Below are 22,350 nucleotides of genomic sequence, written 5' to 3'. Positions count from 1 at the left end.
TACTATTCAAGAGTGTTTTTTTAGTTGTGGAATAGAAGTGAGAAATGTGGTCTCTGCTTCCCTTTAAAATGTTGAGCTAAGTTTTCTACATGCCTTTACAGATCTTTTACATCTGTATTTAACTGTGACTAATTTTCTGAATGCTACTTATAATAAACCAGCCAAAAGCTACCTTGACACAAAGGGAGAAAAAACATCTAACAACATATAATCCAACAACAATTTAGGTTAAAAATGTATAATCCAAAAATAGCAGCCTAAATATTTGCCAAAGGGAAACTTTTTAAACACTTTTGGATATGATAATGTTTCACTGCCTGACTCAGGACTAAAGCTGGGACAACAGCCTCCTGCCATGCAGCCTGGCTTTGCATCACCCTCAGCCTGGGTGAGAGGGCACAAAGATTTTGTCCTTTTGCTCCGTCCTCTGGAAAACTGCAAATTTAGGTTATTTTGGCAGCAGGAATGACTACCAGGCTACTTTAATTTCATGGGGTTTGTAGTAGTAATTAAAAAAATAGTTTGAGGTGTATGCTTCTGTTAAGACGATCAGAAACAAATAAAACATGCTAAAAAGTTAAAAACCAACCACAAACCTGAACATGTATGTAGATGTTTGGGATTTTACAAAGAGATGAGTAGTGAGAAGAATAAATCCCTGAGCACTATAACAACACCTAGGGAAAATATATACAATGTATTGTTTCTAAGCAATTTTAAAAAGAAGTTTTTGCTGGGTTTTGTGGTTTTTTAAAAATATAATAACCTATTTATTTGAATGCAACATGTCTAAAACAAACATTAAAGAGCATTCTTCAGCTGGCTGCTAGCTCTAGCATGTGAATGGAACAGCAGTAACTGTTCAGACACTGACACAAATATGAGTTCGCTATCATGCCTGTTTATTTCCAGCAATATGCAATATGCATATTACTTATCATGACAAAATGTCACAGTAAATTCTGCTGCTTTCCACTCAGATGTCACACGGGGATGAATGATCTATTAATAGTAATTTTTACTGTAAACAAGGCATCAAGTGAGATATTACTTCATTATGACTTTGTTCTTGCCCTGTTCAAAAATGACTAAGAGGAAAGATGGAAACAAGGTATTCGGCAAGTTACCCGTTCCAGGCTGCTCAGTAAGACATCCCGTGCTGCGTCCTTCTCCGAGCTGCTCCTACGATCTGTTTACAATAGCCAGAAACAAATAAAACCTGACAGCACGGGCACGCTACCGCTCCTCCCTGGCATCCGTCTTGCTAGCCTGTAACAGCTCCCCCCAAACCATCACACACCCCCACCCACCCCCCATTACATTTTAAATAGCATTCAAGAAGTTAACTCTGCCTTAACAATGCACTCCTGTATCCCGACAGCATGCAAAGACCTGGCTAACATTTTCATGCTAAAGCCGCAAACCGGCGAGGAATGCGAATCCAGCAAACCTTTGTGTTTGTGGCGAACGCCTCTCCGGTCCTCCACCGCGCTGGCATCCCGACGCGCGGCATCCCGATGCGCGGCATGGCGCCGTCTCTAAGGAAACGGAGCCGCCACGTGACCCAGCATCTCCTGGGCACAAGGTATGCTAGCTGACAAAACGCTTGTAGGTCGAGTGAGGCAGTCAAGGATGAATTGTCCGGCTACTAAAGGACTGAGGATATATTTTTTTTTTAATTTAACCCATTTCGATCTGTTTGAAGGTGCAGGGAAAAGCCATGCCCCTTACCTGCCCAGCCAGCAGCACCACAATGATGCATGTGTGAAGTTTCGTAACAAACACACACCACTTGATATTTCACATTCTTCCCCTTGAATAAATGAATATAAAAGTGCAAAACAACTCCTCAAAATACAACAATCATCAAGAGAAACAGAAACACAACACAGGAGACGTCACACAGAGGAAAAGGCTGGCTTTTGGAGGGAGAATCTCATTGTGGTTCTCTAACGAGGCTGCTCCCAGCCAGCTACAGCGCGGCGCGGCCCCTGCGGATGAAAGAGAGCACAGAACAGGTTCTCTCCTTCATAAAATTCTATGTCCCTAGCTATTTGCCACATAGATATTTGTGATTTTGAAGTCTTCAGTGGATCAGACTTCTTCCTGTTTCAACAGCATCCCAGGCTTCGGCAACATCAGTAAATCTGAGACTTTAATACTTTAATACTTGCAGCATTCGAACCTGATCTGCTGCCCGTACGTATAGGGGCATGAGGGATCCGCTGGCATCGCATCCTCGGCAGCACTGAGGAGCTACTGAAATGTAAAAGGAACGAAGGAAGGAAAAGAGCAACAAGAGAGGAAGAAACAGAAATAAAGACCAACCACAACATAAGCACAGATCTAACCAATACACAGACACTAAAATGCAAACTCCTGCACATTTTGAACTAAAAGAAAAAACAATTTATGTTTCATAAACTCTAAGTATAATAGAGATTATTCCACCATGTAATCTGGTGGATTTTTTTCCACCAAAGAGAAAAAAATTAAATTTTACCCACTCACTCCAGCACTGAGACAAGTAATTTGGGTTTGTCTAAAGCCTAATTTCAACAAGTTTGGATCTAAGGCATCAAAGAGAAAAAGTCACAACAATTTCCCTTAGTTGCTTCTTCCATTATTATCGTGATCACAAAATGCAGATTCTTAACTGAAATTTGTTTGGCTTCAGTACCAATAGCTTAAGGATTCAAAAAAACCCCATCTCAGCTCCTTTTTCATGTACAAAAGGAATTATAACTAATGCTTCATATTCTATCCCAGAATAATACCATTACTTCCAGAATCATGACTCTGAATACAAGTATTATAAGGTGTTAAATTATTGTTAAATGAATATTGACAGTATCCTGTAACTTGATGACATAACGTAGTACCTCGATAATAACGCATTGCCAAGGAACAGGGGAGAGCTGCTTACTAACACTGGGAGAAGACCATTATAAGATTGATGGACCACATGAGTAAAAAAGAATTCAAAACAAGTAGAACCCCAAAATTATAATCCCACCACTTGGATGTTCCTACTAATTTTGCTGGATAATACCGTAACAACCTTCTATCAGCCTGAAAGCAAGCAGAGATTTCTCTCGGCCAGCAAAAAACTGCACGTCCTGGCAGCCTACTGCAGCAATGAGCAAAAAGAATCTGAAATAAAGAAAAATCTAGTTCTGTCGTGGAGAATAAGAACAGCTGCAGTCAAAACAAGCCTATCATCCAAGCCTTTCTACTCTGAACTCTTCAACTATCATAGTGGCCAAAACGCTTCAGGGAAAAAAACCTCAAACCAAGCACGACACCCCCCCCCGGCCATGTAAATACCAGCACCCTTGTGCAGGCCAGGGGGCTGCAGGGCTGCCCACCGCCAGGGTTCCAGGCTGTCACGGAACCTGGTGGAGAGCTGCTACATGTTCAGCCAGACCAGCGTGTCGCCTGCATCAAACCACACGACAATTCACGACCCAAATGCCAGGGTATGGCCCCAGCCTCCAGAAACAGGTGTAAATCCAGCAAGAGCTGAGCCGGTACGAGCAGCCCCCGCGCAAGGGGCCAGGCGCCCACCCTGCTGCAGTGGCTGAGGAGGGGCCTCACCCTCAGCCTGCTGACAAAATGGGCAGGGGGTGACAGTCAAATCAAACCGCCGGCGTGGCGATACCAAATTCTGAAGAAGCAGTGATCAAGATGACTATGGAAAATACAGAAACTGAAAATATCTTTACTGAAGGAAAATCCAATGTGGCAGGTGGCGTATTCAAATGCAAAACCTGACAGAATACCAAAATCAAGGAAAAGACGCGTTTCCAACATGTTTAACTTTCTAACCCTTTTACAAAAAAAGATGTCATCTGTCTTCTGTTAAACATATTTACATTTTTTAAATATGTATTTATGTAATTTTGGTTAAAAATGCCTGTAACATGACAGAAGCAGACACCATTCCTCAGCAGTGACAGGAGGAGCATTTAAAGTTAAAAATAAGCCATCACATTCCAGAAAAATAAATTCATACCAAACACTTACGCAGATCTTGGGAAAACAGAGCCACCTGCAAAAAAGGCAAACAGCTAAAAACCAACAGGATGCCGAGACCTGATGCCTGCGTGCAAGCAGCTAATCAACGACTATAATTAAGGAATGCTTTTCATTGTCTCGCATCACCTTCTTCGCATCATGGCAGCATCAGTGCAAGGGTGGGAAGCTGCTGGTGGAGCCTGGCGCGGGTGGGTGCTGGTGGGATGTCTGCTGTGGGATGCCCGCCGCAGAGCGCTTTGAGCTAGCTTTGAGCAGGGGGTGCGGGGCTGGTGTTTGCTCCCCAGGCTGGTGGGAGAAAATTGAGGTCTTCAGCCTGATGGGTGTGAGCACGCAACTCCTTGCTCTGCGGGAGGCTGGCTGGCAGCGGTCATTACTCACAGGTACTGGCAGAGATGCTGGTTGTGAAGGACGGGCACTGGAATTGCTTCTAGTACAAAAGTTCAAGTTCTAGCACAGAAGTACCAAAAGAAGTGGGCGACATACACCTGTGAATTCGTGTGCAGTTGCTAGACTCACCTGTGCATGTGTGTGCATGCACACATCAGCACCGTGAGAAAACCTCCACACTCCCAAGGCAGAACACAAGCTTCTCTCAGCTATTCCTGGATACATGTACCAATGGGGAGGGCACTCACATACCTCCAGGTCTTAGTTCTCCCCTTTCTTCCCATTACTCCCACTTCAGATGGGAGAGAATTCCCTCAGTTACCCAGTTTATCTCTTTCTCATCCATTAAGCACAGAAAGGTAGTGGGTTATTCTCTCTCATGCTCCCAGTAATCAGAGGGAATTGTCCGTCAATAATTTACGTGCTGCAGGTTCAGGATACTGAACCACGCACAGTGGGAACCTCCTTGCCCTCCCCCACCCGGCCAAGGATGAACCTGTCTCTGTCCCTTCCTGCTGCTGCTGACAGCGGCACCCTGGGATGCAGGTTGCTGCTGCACCCCCCAACACGCTGCCCTGGCGCCCCGTGCGTGATGGGGTGAGAGACCTGGTGTCTGCACGGGCAAGTGGGTGCTCCCTCAGCCCCGTCCACCCAAGCCTGCGCAGGAGGGGGCCTTTGCCCTCCCTCCCCGTCCCCACAAGATGCCAAAGGGAAGCACACAGGACATTTCCCTGCCACTGCCAGAGCAGCATCACAGCTACGCAAAGGGGCTGGAGCATCACAGGGAGGGCGTGCATGCTTCCAACCTTCCTTTTTAAGGGAAAAATGTCCTAAAACATTCCCCCCACCCCACCCCAAAACCACTATAGCCCTGACAGCTGTTATTTCACAGTGGTGGCAGCGTTCATTGAGCTGCCCAGTGTCCCTGTGCACCTGCTGCGGGCAGGGGGTCTGCGTCAGGCACCCCAGGCAGCCCTTGGAGTGCTGCTGCGGGTCACAGCAAGCTCCGGCTGCTTGGCTCGATGCTGCAGGCTTCCACAGCTCCCTCCCCAGTGCAACTTCAGGGCTTGGGTGCTGCAGCGAGTGGCTTCAACTCTCTGGCTGCCCACCTGGAGCCTCCTACCTGCTGAGCCACCTTCCATCCCTGCTCCACTGCCATGGGAAGCACTGCGCGTCGCTGCTGCGGTACCTGCTAACTGCAAGCGCCACGATCTGCTGTAAAGTTTGCAGCTTACTGCTACAAAACTGAAAATACAAACTACATAATACAGACCAAGTCTTTTTAAGTAGAGTAAGGACTGTTAGAGCTCAAAAACATCCGCCACTTGTAATCTTTGAAATTAAATGGTCTTAGTGGGTTTTTACAGCTACTGCAAAAATTTTGAGACTTTTAATTATGGGTTCAAAGTACACAGAAAATTAGCCTTGATAAACTGTATTTTAATACATTTTAATATTATACTGTATTTAAATAAGGCTAAATGCAAAATTTTACATCTATAACATAAAAATGCAGAGTAGATTCAGATAATAGTGCTCTATTTCCAAAAGTGGTGACTACAAAAAAGGATTATAGACCACAGTGGGCAGGTAGGCAATTTTTCAGAAGCAGAGCTATTCTGATCCTTGATATTCTGATCCTTGAATACATATCTATGGAAATGTATTGGTGTTTAGGAAGAGAAAACAAACCAACACAAAACAAGAGCTGGAAACAGAACACAGTTTAAGAGGCGGGGGGGGGGGGGGGGGGGGGGGGGGGTGCGGCACGGAAAGGAAATAAACCACAAATATTAAACAGAAATCACAGCATCACCATAGAATACCAGCTTGGAAGGGACCTCAAGGATCATCTGGGCCAACCTTTCTTGGCAAAAGCACAGTCTAGACAAGACGGCCCAGCAGCCTGTCCAGCTGAATCTTAAAAGTGTCCAACACTGGGGAATCCACTGCTTCCCTGGGGAGGTTACTCCAACGGCTGACTGTTCTCACTGCAGAAACTTCCCCTCTTTGTGTCCAACTGGAATCTCCCCAGGAGTAACTTGTACCCACCGTCCAGCGACAGGACAAGGGGCAACGGGCACAAACACAGGGAGCTCTGTGGGGAGAGCAGGAAAAACTTCTTTCCCTTGAGGGTGCCGGAGCACGGGGACAGGCTGCCCAGAGAGGCTGTGCAGTCTCCTTCTCTGGGGACGTTCAGAGCCCGCCTGGACGCGATCCTGTGCAGCTGCTGTAGGAGAGCCTGCTTGAGCAGGGGGTGGGCTGGGTGGTCCCAGGGGTCCCTGCCCAGCCCCGCTGCCCTGTGGTGCTGTGACTACCCCTCATCTTTTCCATGTGACTCCTTGTAAAAAGGAAGTTTCCATCTTCTTTGTAGCCACCCTTTAACTACTGTGATAAGGTCTTCCCTCAGCCTTCTTTCCTCAAGCCTGAGCAAGCCCAGTTCTCAGGCTGGGAAGCCTGACGTGTGAGGGAAGGCTTCTGGCCACCTTTGTGGCCCTTCTCTGGGTCCCCTCCGGCATGCCCGCATCTTTTTTCTATAGCACGGACCAAAACTGAACACGGTATTCCAGGTGCAGCCTGATGGGTGCTGAGCAGAGCAGAATGACTATCCATTCCGACAAACCGCTATGCAAGGAGCGGGGCATTTACAGCCTCTGGAGGTCACGAGTGAGTGCCTTTAGGGAGGGTAACCTTGCTCCAATACAAATCACTGGGCACAGCAGGGAAGGAAGGTGGTGACATTTAATGATCAACAAGATACAGGAGGCCAGACCAACTGATTTAATGTTTTCTGACCTTAACTTCTATAAAAAGTCATCTTTGATATATATTTGCAATAAATACTGGCAACCTAAGCATATTTCTCTTTCCTTTCCTTTGTGTTCATCTAGATTTTATGTAACACATTTAAGCAGCCAATTCGGATCAGCAACCCCTGATTCTAAGAGAAAGGATCTGTGTTTTCTTCAAGGTTTTGGAAGCCACAAAGCTTTTACAGAAAGGTTTTCAAGAAAACTTCCCTAACTGGAAGAAAACCTGTGACTTGTTTGCAGTTTTCACTAACATTCAACAGTTGGTCAGGTAAGCCTCCTATCAAGGATGAAGGAGTATAAAAATATTCCTGATCTGATCGGTCTCTGCTCTGATCCAGAGTGAGGTGGCTTCAGCAGCAAAGTGGTCTGTAACACTCCAGAAAACACCCAGCCCCACTGTACCAGCAACATCAGAGGGATTGTCCCTGCCTGGCCCCTTTAGGATCAGCTTATGGACCCCAGTTCTGACTCCCCTCCACCCAAACACTGACCATTAGCCTCTAGCTTTGGCTTCCCTAACCTGTACCACTTCTTGGTACATCAAAAGACCTTTTTTTTCCCCCCCCGATGCCTTCAAAGTAAAAAAAACCCAAACCTTACTAAAAAACCCTTTTCTTTTATAGCCTTTGATAAATTATACTTTCAAAGGCTTTTTGAAAAGCCAAATATACGAAATCCACCAGATTCCCTTGATCCCTGGTCCTCCATCCAGGAGTGTCACTCTCACAGAAGTCCAGCCACTGAGCGAGGCTGGACTAATTTCTCTGAGAGGGGCTGGAAACCCTGAGTAGCAACAACCGCTGTATATAAAATTTTTTACGAAATAGGGTGAGGTTGGGCTTCTGAGGGTTTCCACACAGGAAACAACAGTGAAGCATTTTGTTTTGCTCTGCAATTTATTGCAATGGGTGCGTCTGACAGTTATGTACAATTAATCGAAATTCAACACAGCATTATTTTTCTGGCTAGTAGTATTGGGTTCTTTAAGACCTTTAAAACACAGCGGTTTAAAAGGACAAACAGATGTAGAGTAGTGCGCAAATTGAGATGTTAACTCGATAGCCAAAGGTCATGGGCGCTATCCACAGCGGAATGATGCCTGTGGGGACCACAATACCCAAGATGCAGCGGCCAGCATCACCCGTGTGATGCTCCTTTGCCTTCTCTCCCTGGGGGAAGAAGCACTAGGGCAGCTCACAAGAGCATCTCTTTTGAGCCACGTAAGTACCTTGGGCGTACCACACCTCGGACAATAAAGTGTCTCGGAACCTATAAACCTCTGAGCTTTTTGGCAACTGTAAGAAGAAGAAGAAATTATATCCACTACAAGCAACCTCAGAAAATTAGCTAATGACGTTTTAGCCCCACTGTTAGCACTGCAGAAGCAATAGGCAACCTGGGCCAAGAAATGGGCAGTTTTGTATTGTAAGTGTACTGGTATCCACGTATTTTTCAGCTTTTCAGCAGAACTGTCCCTAGCAGTAGATCAAGGGATATGTTTTTTGACAGGTCATTGCTTCCTCCAGGGTTTTGAGCTGAAGCAATGAAAGGGACCCACGTCACTGGTGCCTGAGAAAGTGTTTGAGGGCAGGAGGAGGGAACAGCCAATAAATAGTCTTAGAATTTTAAAATAAGATAAAAATTATGGCAACACGCATCTGATGGTCCAGAAACACCTTTGTAACCTGCAACCCAGTATTCTTACCATAACTCTTCACAAACATCTTGCAAAATTTATTTTCATGTGCAAAGGCAAAGCTTTTACATGTTATCATTGCAAATTTTCTGGGAGGAAACAGATTCAGTGTCAATCCAAAATCTCTTCCCAAATTGGCCATACCACTGCTGGCAGAGAACAGAAAGGTCATTGTGATTTCTGATGGGACACAAGCGATGCAGAACCACACTGCATTTTAAATTCAGCAATTTCTGCCTTTGTCAAAGAGTTAAACTTACTGCCTTGGTCTTTTGAACTCTGGTAGATCTATGAAGTGACATTTTGCCAGTAACATGCTCTAACACAAATTCTAACTTAATGTGACATGCAAATCAGATGAACAAGTCGTCAATCTGTGGGCAGTTTTCCCCATTTAGACCCCACTGCTACACCACTCTTCCATCGTAAAGAAAAGGTATACTTTTTTAACAGCCAGGGCACAGCTACATCACACTGTATACAATATATATTTGTGTATATATATAATATATAGATGCTGGCTAACATCTGTCAGCCATATCATCTTCTATGCAGAGTATCTTTCCCCTGCTTCTACTGTATTGAAGTAAATATTAGCAATACTGGTGACTATTTCCGATACCGTTACGCATTCTCCCATTCCAGGCAGCTCTCTGAAGGGCTGAGCCCAGCCCTGACGGCAGCACCCATGGCCAGGCCTTGCCGGTGGGCACCTGGAGGCAGAGCCCCCGGCGGGCATTGCTAAATCAGCCAGGGACAACCAGCTACAGACCGACGGCCTCAGCTGCCTGCTGCTCTTTGCAGCAGTTTCCAGCCGCGCGGCTTGCCAGCAGAGCTGGGGCCACCACCAACACACACATGCCTCCAGCTTCTCTTCTGGGGGGCGACTTCTGTTCGTCAGAGATTATCGCTCCCTTATTGTGTTGGCCATGCCAGGGCAGAAGGTGCGCACATTAACGTAAGCACAATATGGCCCCTACCTTTATTTTTTGCCAGCAGGAGTGCAAATGCTTTGTGCATCCCTACGAACGCCTCCTCACCCCATTTTCACTGTTCTGCTGAAGGCTGCAAGAAGCATCTCCAGTCCTCTAACGCAAGAAAACTGAAGCAATCCGCAGTCCCCTCTCTCTCCACTGCTTTGCTTACTTGTCACCCGGAGGGACCCACGGCAGACAGACTGCCTTTCTGTGAGCCACCACAGTGGCACGTAGGTTTCCTCTTACAGCCGCCATTGACCGTAGCAGAACTGGTTAGGACAAACCCACCTTCACCAGTGCCACACTGAGCTCCCCCAAGCTGTGCTGCGAAGGGGAACAGCCGCCGAGGTGCCACCTTCTGCTGCCTCTCCTGCGCAGGCACCCATGTCTCCCAGCGAGGGGGGGGACACAGCCCAGGTCAGCGGCATCACCTGCCACAGCTGAGCGCGATGCAGCCCATCTGCCACCACGGCAGTAGCCGTGCCACTGGCAGCAACGGCGTTCAGCAACAGCACAAGAACACCCAAGAGCTGTGATGGTTCCTGTCAGACCATGCTGGCAGCAGTCTTGGTTAAGGACGGAAATTTTTCATGGCCTGTGCAACAGGGTGGTGTCACTGCAAGGATCCACCTCAGATGACACGTTAAAATTAAGGCTTTAACGGGGGTGGGGGTGGGGTGGGGTGGGTTGCATTCACTGTGTCCAGAGCCAGGGGAAAATGATGATGTTATAACCCGAAATAACAGAGCAGCGAAGCAAAACTTTAAGCGATTTCTCCCAGGAAACTGATCCATGTCAAATACCACCTCTGCTTTACCAAACATAAACAAAAAAGGTTTTTAATGCCAGTTATTTTCCATCATGTAGACTGTAAGTCCTTAAAAAAGGGGAGCCTCTGGGTTCCAGCAATCATATTCAGAACACTGACGCCTGAAAAAGATGATGATTCATGCAGGATTACTCTGTACAGCCAGGAAACTCCCACCTAGGCACAGCGTACAAGCCGGGGGAGGAAGCAGAGAGAGAAGGGGAAGAGAAGCAGAATGCACCAAAATAGCAGGAAATAGCAGAATTTCCATTTTTTTGTATTACTGACCCAGCACGGCTGCAGGAATGCAGGTACAGAGAGGTAGAGGTAGTGTCAGAAACACTCACTTATTTTTGAAACTGTAAATAAAGCAAATCCATAACCGCCTTACGGAGCATACGTATGGTGCTCTAGCAATGGATTCTGTAAAATTCCTGACTGAGACTACACTAAAATCTTTGTATACATTTCTCGTATCTCGTAAAGCTATAAGGAAACACTGTAATAACTGAGCTTTTGTCAAGCACAGAACATAAGACTGGCTGGATTCTTTACTTGATTTAAAAACACTCTTCTCCTCTTGGTTTTAAAGTTTCAGTGGCGGAAATTCCACCACCACTTTGGATTTTGGCAATCTAGTCTAACAATTATTTACCTACATTCACTATTAAAAACTTATTTCTTATCTTTTTTCTGAATTTGTCTAGCTTCAACTTCTGGTCTGTGTCTTTTGTTAAGCCTGTCGGCCAAAGCTCCCTGGGATTACATTTAATTTCTCTAGGCTAGATATTTTCAGAAATATCAAGTTATTCCTTAACCCGTGTTATACTTACATTACTTGAACCTCTAGATGCAAAGCTACGCATCCTCCCGTATCTATTTCCAGTCCTTTAATCATCTTCATTGACCTTCTCGAACCCTTTGGTCTTTCAACATTTGCCTTGCCTGTGTGCGCGGTAACTACAGAGCTTTCTGACAACAATCCTGCTGCCACCAGGCACGAAGGGCAAACTCTCCTGGCTGCTCTCTCAGATCCTGCCAGCACCCTTGCTTACAGTATTGTCCTGAAAACGTGCATTCAGTCAACTGCACACTGTGCCCTCCAAACATTTTGAGTCATTCTGCCCAGCATACTGTCCTTTTAATCTTCCTTGTTCCTCCAACAGTTTGCTCATTTGCCTACCAGTACTGATTGTACACGTTTTCCTCCTGGTCATGAAAATGGATGTTAATAGCACAGAAGTGCCGTTTGATCTCTGCAGGACTCCATCTGCAAACACACCCTATTCAGGAACCTTCTTTCCGCAGTAATTTTGAGGACGATGAGCTAAACAATATTTTTTTCCCAATCTGCTGTATCTGTGCTGTATTATTGTTTTCTAAATTATTCAACGCTCATAATAAATGCATTACACAAACACTATCACTTTATTAATCAAAACTGATCTCCTAAAAAAAGATACTAGCAGAGTCTGACTGTATTGAATTGCCAAAAGCCTATGCCTGATTGGCACGGCTTACTTTTTTATTTACTGATCAACAAATGAGCTTATCTACTGCTCAATTATTTTATTCACCATCAAAGTCATGTTGGTAAACACAACGTGTCAGAGATCGCCCTGTTTGACTTCATCTTCATTCCCCACCCCCCCTTGAAAACAGAAATGAGATCATATGAATTTTCTTCCAGTGCTCTGGGAACTTTCCAATGCTCCAAGACATATCAACAATCAGCAGGAAGTATCCAAATTAAATTCTTTCAAAATGCGGTTTGGGCTGCAAACATAGAAGGTGCAACTCAACACCCTTCCGGATTATCTCGCAAGGTTAAGTACCTCACCAGCAGCATGTTGCAGAATTGCCATTCCCCACGCCACACCACCACCTGTAAACTATTCTCCAATAACCTTGAAACCATCAGTTTACATTCTTTGCTACCAAGTTTTGTGTCTTCTCCTTCCCTTAATGAGTATAGCTGGTTTTTCTTCCCTTCCAAGCCTTGTTTTCCCTGGAACGTTTGGCCAAGTATTCTTAAACTGTTCCTAGTTATTAATATTTTTATTTTTTATTTAGTCAGCTGAAGTTGATTTCAGCTGTGCAAGACAGCCTCTTCTAAAGCAGGATTGTAAGATCCTGATGTGCACCTCATTTACATGAAACAAATGCAATCAGGTCATGATCACTGACACCTAACTAATGACTCATTGTGGCCCTGAGCAATTCCTCTTTATAAGTTGAGTTCCATTAAAGAATCTCCCCTGGCTATGTCACTTTTCACACGTAAAAACTGGGAGTTGGGAGGGGTTTGTGTGCCTTTTTTTAATTTATTTCAGTGGTATCACTTACACAGAAACCCCCAAACTTCACTTTTTAAACTCTTCACTTATATAAAAAACTCAGTAGGTCTTTTTGGTCTGATGTTCATACTATTTTCATGTGATTGAGTGTTTAATATAAATCATCTACTTACATTATTTTTACACCCAACGGTTATCTGTTGTTCCTGGAGTCGTCCTTGTAGCATCAGGCAGTATTTCCCAATACTTTGGTTTCTTAGGGTACACTTTCACACTTTCTTTTCCACCCCCCCTCACCTTTTTTTAATTAAAGCTGACAGCACAGAGCAGATGTCTCCGAGCTGTCTTGCTGCTGCCAAGAGCGCCTGGGCAGCCGTCCCGGCCGTGGCGGAACGCACTGTGCTGTACCCCTACCCGTGTCCCCCCAGGGCCATGTGCTCCTGCCAGGCTCCCCAGGGTGCCCCCAGCACCCTTTTGCCCATCTTCTCACAGCAGCATCTCCCCAGCCAGCTCCCACTGCTGCTGCCTCTGGGCTCAGGACAAAGGCAATGCCATGCCTGGGGGTTGAGGTTCGTGTCATCTGTCACTGACCGGCAGCAAAAAGCAAGCTCGGAGGCACTCTTCTGCCAGCACCCTCGGTGGGTCACGCGTTTAAAATGCAAACCACGGAAGTAAGCCACCCAGCCTTCCCTTTACCATTCTAGCTGAGGACTGAAACCTGTTCGATCCATTAATGAATTAATGAGTCCTAGCACAAGAAAGAAGCAATTCATCAAACTTGGCAACTGCGTCAGAAGTAAAACTTGGGCTGGTAGTTTTGGGATCAGTTTCTGCAGCCTTCCTTCATGCAGGCAGTCACAATACCATCGCTGTAATTATTTTCATACACTGTACTTAGGCAATTACATATGCTTTTATTTTTTATAGCAGTATTGTAAACTACTGATTTTCTCTTGTGAATGTAAGTGCATTTCAACATGGAAGCAGCACAGAGGAAAACCTAAAAACGTGAACAGATTCGTGATCTGATAAGCTTTTAAACATGAAATTGTTTTCTGTGAGGCTCAGCAGCACCTTTATGACAGAAAATCCAGATTTTAAGCTAAGTGACAAGCTCCACGACACAGCCCGGCCAAGGCATGGCGCTCATTCTGCAGACAAGGTATAACCTTCTCCTGCGGGTCTGATACGCTGTTTGTTTAGGAGAACACAGACTTCAGCTCTGAATGGAACAGTAGCATAATAGGCTTATTTATTTATTTAAAAAATGTGAGTGCAATTTCACAGAGCAAATCAGAACAATTATACTCCATTAAATCAGATCAACTCCCCTCACTGCACAGGACTAAAGCAAGCGTTATAGAAGTTGGTAAATATTCAGTGATGCAAGAGCTGGAAAAAACAATCACACAACTAAGCAGAAATTGGTAAAGCTCAAAACTACGTTGTTGAGGAGTCCAGCATTGCAACCACTCTTCCAAGTCACATTATGGATCTTCTTCTATGCTTTACACAAAAGAAAGCCACGTGAGTATTGTGCCATACTACGATAAGCTTTATATTTCTCACCTTTCCAATATTCTGACAAGCTAACCTCCAGCTTTTTCTTAATGACTGCCACAACTGTTAAAAGGAGCGTACGGAAGAGCCAGTCAATCAAAATCATATCGCATTAGGAAAGGGCAAAGCAGCACATCCCAATATTGAACTGTCAGAGGTTATAAGCCATTCAGATTGGAATACCTTGGTTCTCCATTCAGAAATTGTGACAGAAAACAGTTCAAGAAGAATCTCATATTTATGATGTCAAAAGAAAACCAGAAGTGCATCAACCCCACTTACCCTCAGAACTGCAAATTACTGCATACTCATGAAAACGAGAGTTCTCCATTTTATATAAACTATATACCTTTGCTTTGCTCCTCGCTCCTCTCTATAGCACAGGCTTAAATGTAGGTATATGAAAAGACTTTCTCAAGACTCTGTAGGAAATTAAAACAGATCTATTTGGAGGCTTAGCTTATTATACATACACAGTAACAGAATTTGTTTGGGTGGTTTTTTGTCTCAGGCTTTACTTTTGATGTGAAAACTGACAAATGGAGGAAGCAGACTGATTTCAAGTCTGTTCAAACCAACACCACTACAATGGCATTTCACTAAAATCATTCCATCGGTTTGACAATAAGGTCAGAAGGAAAGGGTAACAACAATGCCATTGAACAGAAAAACACAGTAAACCTCTCAGTGAAACAAATACAAACGTAAAGTCAATGGTCCCAGGCAGCAGTGCCAAGCCAAGCCCTGCTACTGCTGATATTAGGCAACGTTAACTTGCAAGTAAACATGTCTAACATTGTTTTGTTTATATTATTTATATCTATAATGAGAAAATAAGAGTCTGATCCAATATGGTGATGTACAAAAGGTAAGGCTGATTGTTACTTTGATATGCCAATAGATGCAAGTAGAACATACAGTCAGGCCTTAGTCTAACTGCACACAAACATATTCTGTATCTCTCTTTTGCCAACGAGACATTTTCAACAAAGCAGTATGTTTGAAATATTTTTTCAGAGAAACATAACAGTTTCAGCATCACAACTTTATAATTCTAATTTAAGGGCTCCTTTCTGCTAGCCTATTCCAAAGTCAAATAGAGCCACAAATACCTTGCTTTGTATCACTGATTAAGTGAAAAGTAGGTTAAAATAGATACTCACACTATATGTGCAAGATCAAGTGGCTTTTCTGGCTGCTCAGGAAATACAGGACGAGGTGGTTCTCTACTTGGTACGCAACCAAGCGATTTACTAATTGCATGGCTCAGCTTCTTTGCAGGTGATTTCTGTTTTTGAAAAGAATGACAAAAATGAGTTGACTACTACAAAGAGCAGGCTGATATGTGCAATCAAATAACACAGAAGTGTAAAAAAATGCACAGTACTAGAATATCCAGAAATATCCAGTTACATTCTATCATATCTGAGAAATCAGAACAGACACTACAGAGGCAGACAAGTTTTGAGGTTTGGTTTTCTTTTGTGTGTGCTATAATATTGAAAAATGAAAGTAGTTAAACAAAAGTATGTAAGAAACACCAGACAATCAGTTGATTTCTTCATCTATCAGGAATTAAATCAAGGGGCAATCATATCCAGTTAAGGGATTTCTTATACTTACTCACAACACCTTCTGAAAACCCACTCTGTAGTTTGCAGGGAAGGCAGGGGAAGAGCAAAGGACATGGTACACCAGCCGACAGATCACCTGTGTGCACAGCCTTACCACCCGCTGGCACTGCACTCCCTTCCCACCTGCCAGAATCCACCGAACTTGGTGCTACACCCACCTCCTCCCTCCGTTGCAAATTGGTTTTGAGAGACAGCTTTCAAATTTTTTGTTCATCATGGGCAAAGTCAAGGTGAAACACAGTGCTAAGACATACACAGCTGGCCGGTTTATTTTTCTTTCACAAATTCACTTGGTTGTGCTGACTAATCCCACAGGAGCAGCTGTCCTGGGATCATCTACGCGAGGCTGAACGGCTGGTGACAAGTGTGACCAAACACACAAGAAAGGATAGCTGGCCTGAGTCACACACTTAAAATGTGCTTTAAAGTCCAATGTTGACTTACAAAATTAAGTCTTAAAATGTTATTACATCCAGCAAACTTGTGCCAGTGATATGGGAGGCCAGATTATGCTCAGAGGTAACCTAGTAGTTTTGTTTTTCTGATCTGACTAACAGTACACATGTGTAACCTAGTTACTCCTACACAATTTTTTTACTACTCCTGTAAGACATTCCAAAGTGGAATTAGAACCAATTCTCAAGGCACATTCAAATCAAAATTCAGATTTACACTGACTTAAACAGGAGGCAAGGCTACCCAGGACAGAAGTTACACATATAGTTACAATTGATTTAAATTAGTAGCTAGCAATAACTAATATTTACTACACTGAAATAAACAATTAGTAATTATTAAATAAGGAAGGCTCTTCAACTCTGGGCCTCTTGGCTTTAGCAATATAAAACAGGCAAGAAAGGCTTTTTTGAGTGGAGAAGCTGCGTGCGAGGAAGTTGTCCCCTCTGTGGATTTACTTGGTTTGTAGTAGATTGGGATGCATTTTAAGTATAAAGTAAAATAGTAATATCAATTGGAAAAGAATGGAAAAAGAGAAGAATTCTTTTCAAATGAGAAAAGAAAGATGAGCTGGACGCTGTGAGAACATATTAGGATAACTGGTTCTTAACTGAAGATATATTATCCTCCTTCAACTACCTTACAATTCAAAGTCAATGCTAATTGAAAACTGTAAAACCCATGAATTCAGAGGCTGCCTCATACTGATGCATGTAGTCTTGGGAGAAAAAAACAGTATTGCTCATGACCACATTCTTCCCTGGAGTACAGGTGAGAGAAGATCTGAGTGGTAGCTACAGTCAAACTCCAGTCACACGCCTCCATCAGCATCTAACGCTGCTTTACAATGTATAGGCGGGCCTGGTTACTGTGTTAAGACCATACCGTTTCACAAATTAAACCAATTAGTGAACATGCTGCAGCCTAATTCCTTTCAGATTCTGAAATTTTTATTCATTAGCCCACAAATCCCACCTGTGAAGCAGGAGAACGCAGGAAGGCCGTGGAGAACCAGCCATACAACCCCTCGGTGAAATAGGCAATGGAGCTTCCCCATAGATTATCTTTGGCTTTTGCAGACAAAAAAGGCTTGGCCCTATCAAAGTACCACTGCAAAAATCTTGTGATGGGTATAAGATTCTTATCTCCTCTCACCCAGAAGGGCTTCAGTAGGATCTCAAGATAATTAACTACTTCAGGCTAGTCTCCTATAGGGAGCTCTGTAAATCAGCATGTTCAGAAGCACTTCAGCTTACTAATTCACTAAATAGTAAGTGCTAAAAAAAACACATACTGATGGTAAGCTGATGGGTTTCCTTTTTCTTTCCCCCCCCCCTCTCTTTTTATATTTTTAATGTGTTGAGAAAACCTGGTAGATTGCAATCAGTGGACGATCCCTGCAAACAGTGCTGAAGTGCATGCATGGCACTCTCACGATGAAAGGTTCTACAGGTGGTTATCAGCCTTTAATTATTTTGAAATGCTAAGAAAAACACAATCCAATCTTTATATTACTACTAAGTCCACAGTAAAATTTACATTATGCACACGAATGTGATCATACCAAAATTCCAGATTTCCTAAATTAATTCTTCTACATGTTGAAAAAGTCCGCATTTATTTCTCTCTCAATTTGTTCCCAACTCCTTCTTCCCCTTAGAGTATTTCCCACTTACCCTTTACCCTGTTCATCCTTCGGTTTCTGCAGACCATCTATTCTCAGCATGCCTTTTCTGTGACCTCCTCTTTGCAGTATTTTTAGGCTATTTTAAAGGGCTTTTTCCATTGTGGTAACAAACACTATATCCTATTGTGCTACCCTGCTATTTATTTTGTCAAACAAATGCAGTACTGTCTAGAATGCCATACAACCGAGCCACTACTGCAGCTTCGCTTTCTGAAAATTATAGGGGAAAGATAATTTCCATTGATCCCAACTTTTTGATAATGCTTCTCAGTGCAGCTGACAGTGAAAAACAGCACAGCATGCTGAATGAGCACAGTACTTCACAGGCAAGTATAACTCTTATGCGTATCTCATTTCCCTGAGAAATACCTATTTTTTCCTTTCAATTAGCTGAATTCTACTTTAGCAATTTCTAATAAAAAACACCTCTCTCTCTCTCATCGTTGTCTCCAACCTTGACCTCCTGCCTGTTTAACATCATCTGCATTCTGCAAAGATGGGAAAGTCTCCCTTTCAAGAAAAGCAGAAAACACCAAGCCCCAGAGGGACACAATCCCCTTGTCCACCACCACCGCAAACCCTCAAATACCACAATCCCCTTCCCCATCGCTGATACCATCCCTGCGAACCTCGGCACATAGCACCATCCACTGGCCCATCACTAGCTCTGCTGTGGTTTTACCACCTTCTTCCTCCCCAGCTGTTCAACTTGTTTCTTCTTGACTTTAATCTATGTTTCTAAATAGCTGGAGGCAAACTATGCCTTATGAAGCATCCGTAACTTTTGTCGCAACAGGTTCTCAGTCAGTTTGGAACTTGGATGTACTACTGCAAAAGCCCCAGCATTCATAAATTTCAACTGCAAATAAGCAGTTAAAACTAATAAAGAATTTCAGACTTTGAAAAAGGTTTCACACATTCTAGGGTCCAATTTATGGTCTTATTTCTCTTCAGCTTTAGATGGGAAAACAGCCTGGGTGCCTTTATTTTCAGGGGCTTTCAACCACTTCACATTTCCTTCTGCTACAGAAGCGTAACTGTAGAAACCAGCCGACAACGTGCGGCTCTACCTTCCGCTTCACCCATGTGCTCTCCTAGGAACGGCTGGCAGGCAATCCATTTTGTTTTACTTCCTAAATGGGCACGGTACATGACTCAGCAGGATTTGCATCGCTGTGGCCATTAGATCAGCCTGATGCTAAGTGCGGTCGATGAGCCAAACAACAGCCTGGCACATCAGGGAAACGTCTGCTCTTTATCCGCACACAACATTTCGGCAACCTTCCTGAGCCCAGGTATTCCTGGGTTTGGTTTTCCTCCCAAATATTGTCATCTAGCAACTTTCTTCCCCCTTTTACTGATCAGGTAATTGCCAAGGCATTCACGAAACATTTCCTCTCCGTGTTGTCCCAAAAGGTTCACGAGATGCAGACGTCAGCTTGGCTCCAGCAATGCGCCAGCAGCGCTGCCGCTGGAGTGCATCAGCAAGGAACAACCACAGTGCTTTTTGCAGGACTCCTGCTTTCCAGCACAACAGAGCCTTCTAAGCTCTACAGTCTTTCTGAGATTCCTTCTCCAGCAAACTCTCTCAGCCTCACTGCATTATCTAGACCTATCAGTGGAGGATACCTACCTTTTTCCCGGGTCTATCAATAAACACTCAAAATAAACACTTTCTGCTGCTTTTTCACCATGCACAGAATAATAAAATTTGTGAGAAATGTTTTCCACCTGTTACTGTGTTCAAGGAATCAATGAATCTTCTCAATAGTTACACTGTATGCAGTGACCAGACATTCCAGTGGATCCCCTTCCTTTTGAGCTGGTTATCCGAGACACACATTTTTGCGTTTCCTGCCTTCTGAAACACCTATGAAGTTTGGAGTCAGGTGAACTACTGATTTATATACCAATCCAGATATCCCGATAGCCAGAACTGTTTCTATAACATCACTTTCACCACCACTTTCTAAATGATACATTTTCATACATTTTTCAACTGAACAAGGAATTGAGGTCAGAAGCGACCAGGTGAATGTTACAGAAGCTGTCGTTCTCCCAGCACAGCACCGGCCTGCACGCACGTCTTCTGCAGCCACCGCAGCGGTAAGCTGCAAAACGGCACTCCTTGGTGCTGCTGCTGGAGCTCGTAAGCAGGAGAAAACACAGATTTCATGATCCAAAACAGTGTCTACCCACCAGCAAGCGCATCTGGCTTCTCAAGGGGGTCAGAGAAAGCTCAAAAAAAAGGAGAAGAAAAGCTTCTGAGAGGCTGGAATGTTTGTTTTCTTCTGTAACAGAAGAAGTTGAAGGAGACCCTGACTGTGCACTCTACCTCTTCAGGTGATTTCACGTTCCACTTGTACAGCCACAAGGTAAGGTTAAAATACCTTTCCTATTAACCATTGAATCACTTTCCCTTTGGCACTGATCCCGAGAAACAAATGCAAACCAAACACACACACGGAGTTCAGTTATTTCAGTAAACGTATCATCAATACATCAGCCAAAGGACTGTCCTGGATTCTACATTTTTATTTAATACACAATCATGGGTTTATCCAACTTAACTATAAACAAAGCACAACCAACATACAACTTATGCAGTGATGCCTGCGTAAGTGTGCAACTAGCCTATAAATAAAAGTCATTTTAAGTGCTAGAACGACTAATTCTTCCCAGAGAGCAAGAAGACAGGTGTCTGCATGTAGCTGCACTGTGCGGGTCCGGTGCTGCTTGCCCACTTGTGGCTGCAAGCCCGTCTCTGCGGCTGCTTCCCGAGAGCAGCGAGTCAGACCGCTCTGAAGGGACCTCCTGTGAAAAACACGGCAAGTGCAGAGCGTGCACGTTCTTAACTGAGTTTAGACAAAACTGAGTTGCGCCTGCACCCAGACAAGCGTTTCCCTCAGAGTTGCCTAGATCTGCGCAAACACACAGGGCTGAGAGACGTGCATCAAATGCGAACGGACCGGCCACTTTCTGCTGGGAAAACTGTTATTATTGACAGATACCACTGAAAACCTGTGTGATCTGTACAAAAGTGGTGAGAAATTATCGGTAAAACGCAACTGTCATGTTCCATATGTTTGAAACCCTGTTGCCAGATCCTTTTCCTTTCAGAACGGTTTACAGATCCTGTCTCTCTGACCACCCGCCTTCCTAGCAAAGGCTACCTCTGTTAAAAAAATAAAAATAAAAATACTTCCATCATGGAATGAGAAAGCTGGAATATACAAACCACATTACCAACAGTTGTCTTTCTACCTTTTTTCTAATTGTCTATTTATAAATCACGTCCACCTCAACCAACAGGGTCTAGCAAACAATTGGTGTGATGGGCTTAGAAGTTTCACGAAAAACTGAACTGCAACTCGGTTGGCAAGAACATTTGTTTGAAAACTGAGATTAATGTTATCTGTCATCGTCCCCACCCAGCCCCTCCAAGATCTGCCTCACTTTACTGATATGACTGGTAATATCATAAACTACAAAGGATGCAAACATGAAGTAAGGCAGCCCACCTGCCCTTCTTCTATACTTCAAACAGGCAAGCAAGCAAAAAAAAAATAATTCAGAGTCAGCACGTGGAGAACTTTCCCTCTTTTCCCAGCAGAGGAATTGTGCTGAGCAGCCAAACAAATCAAGCAGAAAGAAGCCCATATGGTAAGTGAAGTGGGTATAATGCACATATGGAAACGGTACAGCGAGAAAGAAGGTAAAGCAGATGTGCCTGCCTCCAGGTCTCTGCAGAGGACCAGTGGTCACCCCGATGCCCACATCACCCTGATGTCTAGGTCACCCCGACTGCCAGGCAGGCTGCCTGCCTGTGTGCAAGAGCGGCGTGCCCTCTGCTGGGAAACGCCACCTTAGAAAAGGGGTTTCACATCATTTGAAAACAGGAGCCCATGTGATGGTGGCAGTCCACACAGACAGCAACGTGACAGGGATGCAGAGCACATTATTTAATAGCGCGTCCCCTTCTGACTTGTTTTCTGGG

General features: G+C 44.1%; 1 protein-coding gene across 21 annotated transcripts in view; it reads right to left on the bottom strand.

Moving 5' to 3' along the window:
• The window catches only part of DTNB (dystrobrevin beta), a 214,912-nt gene that overhangs the window by 128,865 nt on the left and 63,697 nt on the right, over window positions 1-22,350 (bottom strand). For all 21 annotated transcript variants that reach the window (XM_037391264.1, XM_037391269.1, XM_037391263.1 and 18 more), the window contains one exon: window positions 15,740-15,864. In XM_037391264.1, coding sequence (XP_037247161.1) covers window positions 15,740-15,864 — 125 coding nt within the window. The remainder of the gene's footprint in view (window positions 1-15,739; window positions 15,865-22,350) is intronic.

The sequence above is a fragment of the Falco rusticolus genome, chromosome 6 (genome assembly GCF_015220075.1).
Source record: "Falco rusticolus isolate bFalRus1 chromosome 6, bFalRus1.pri, whole genome shotgun sequence".
Taxonomy (NCBI): domain Eukaryota; kingdom Metazoa; phylum Chordata; class Aves; order Falconiformes; family Falconidae; genus Falco; species Falco rusticolus.
The sequence above is the reverse complement of the archived record's forward strand: the minus strand, read 5'-3'. Positions and strand labels throughout refer to the sequence as shown.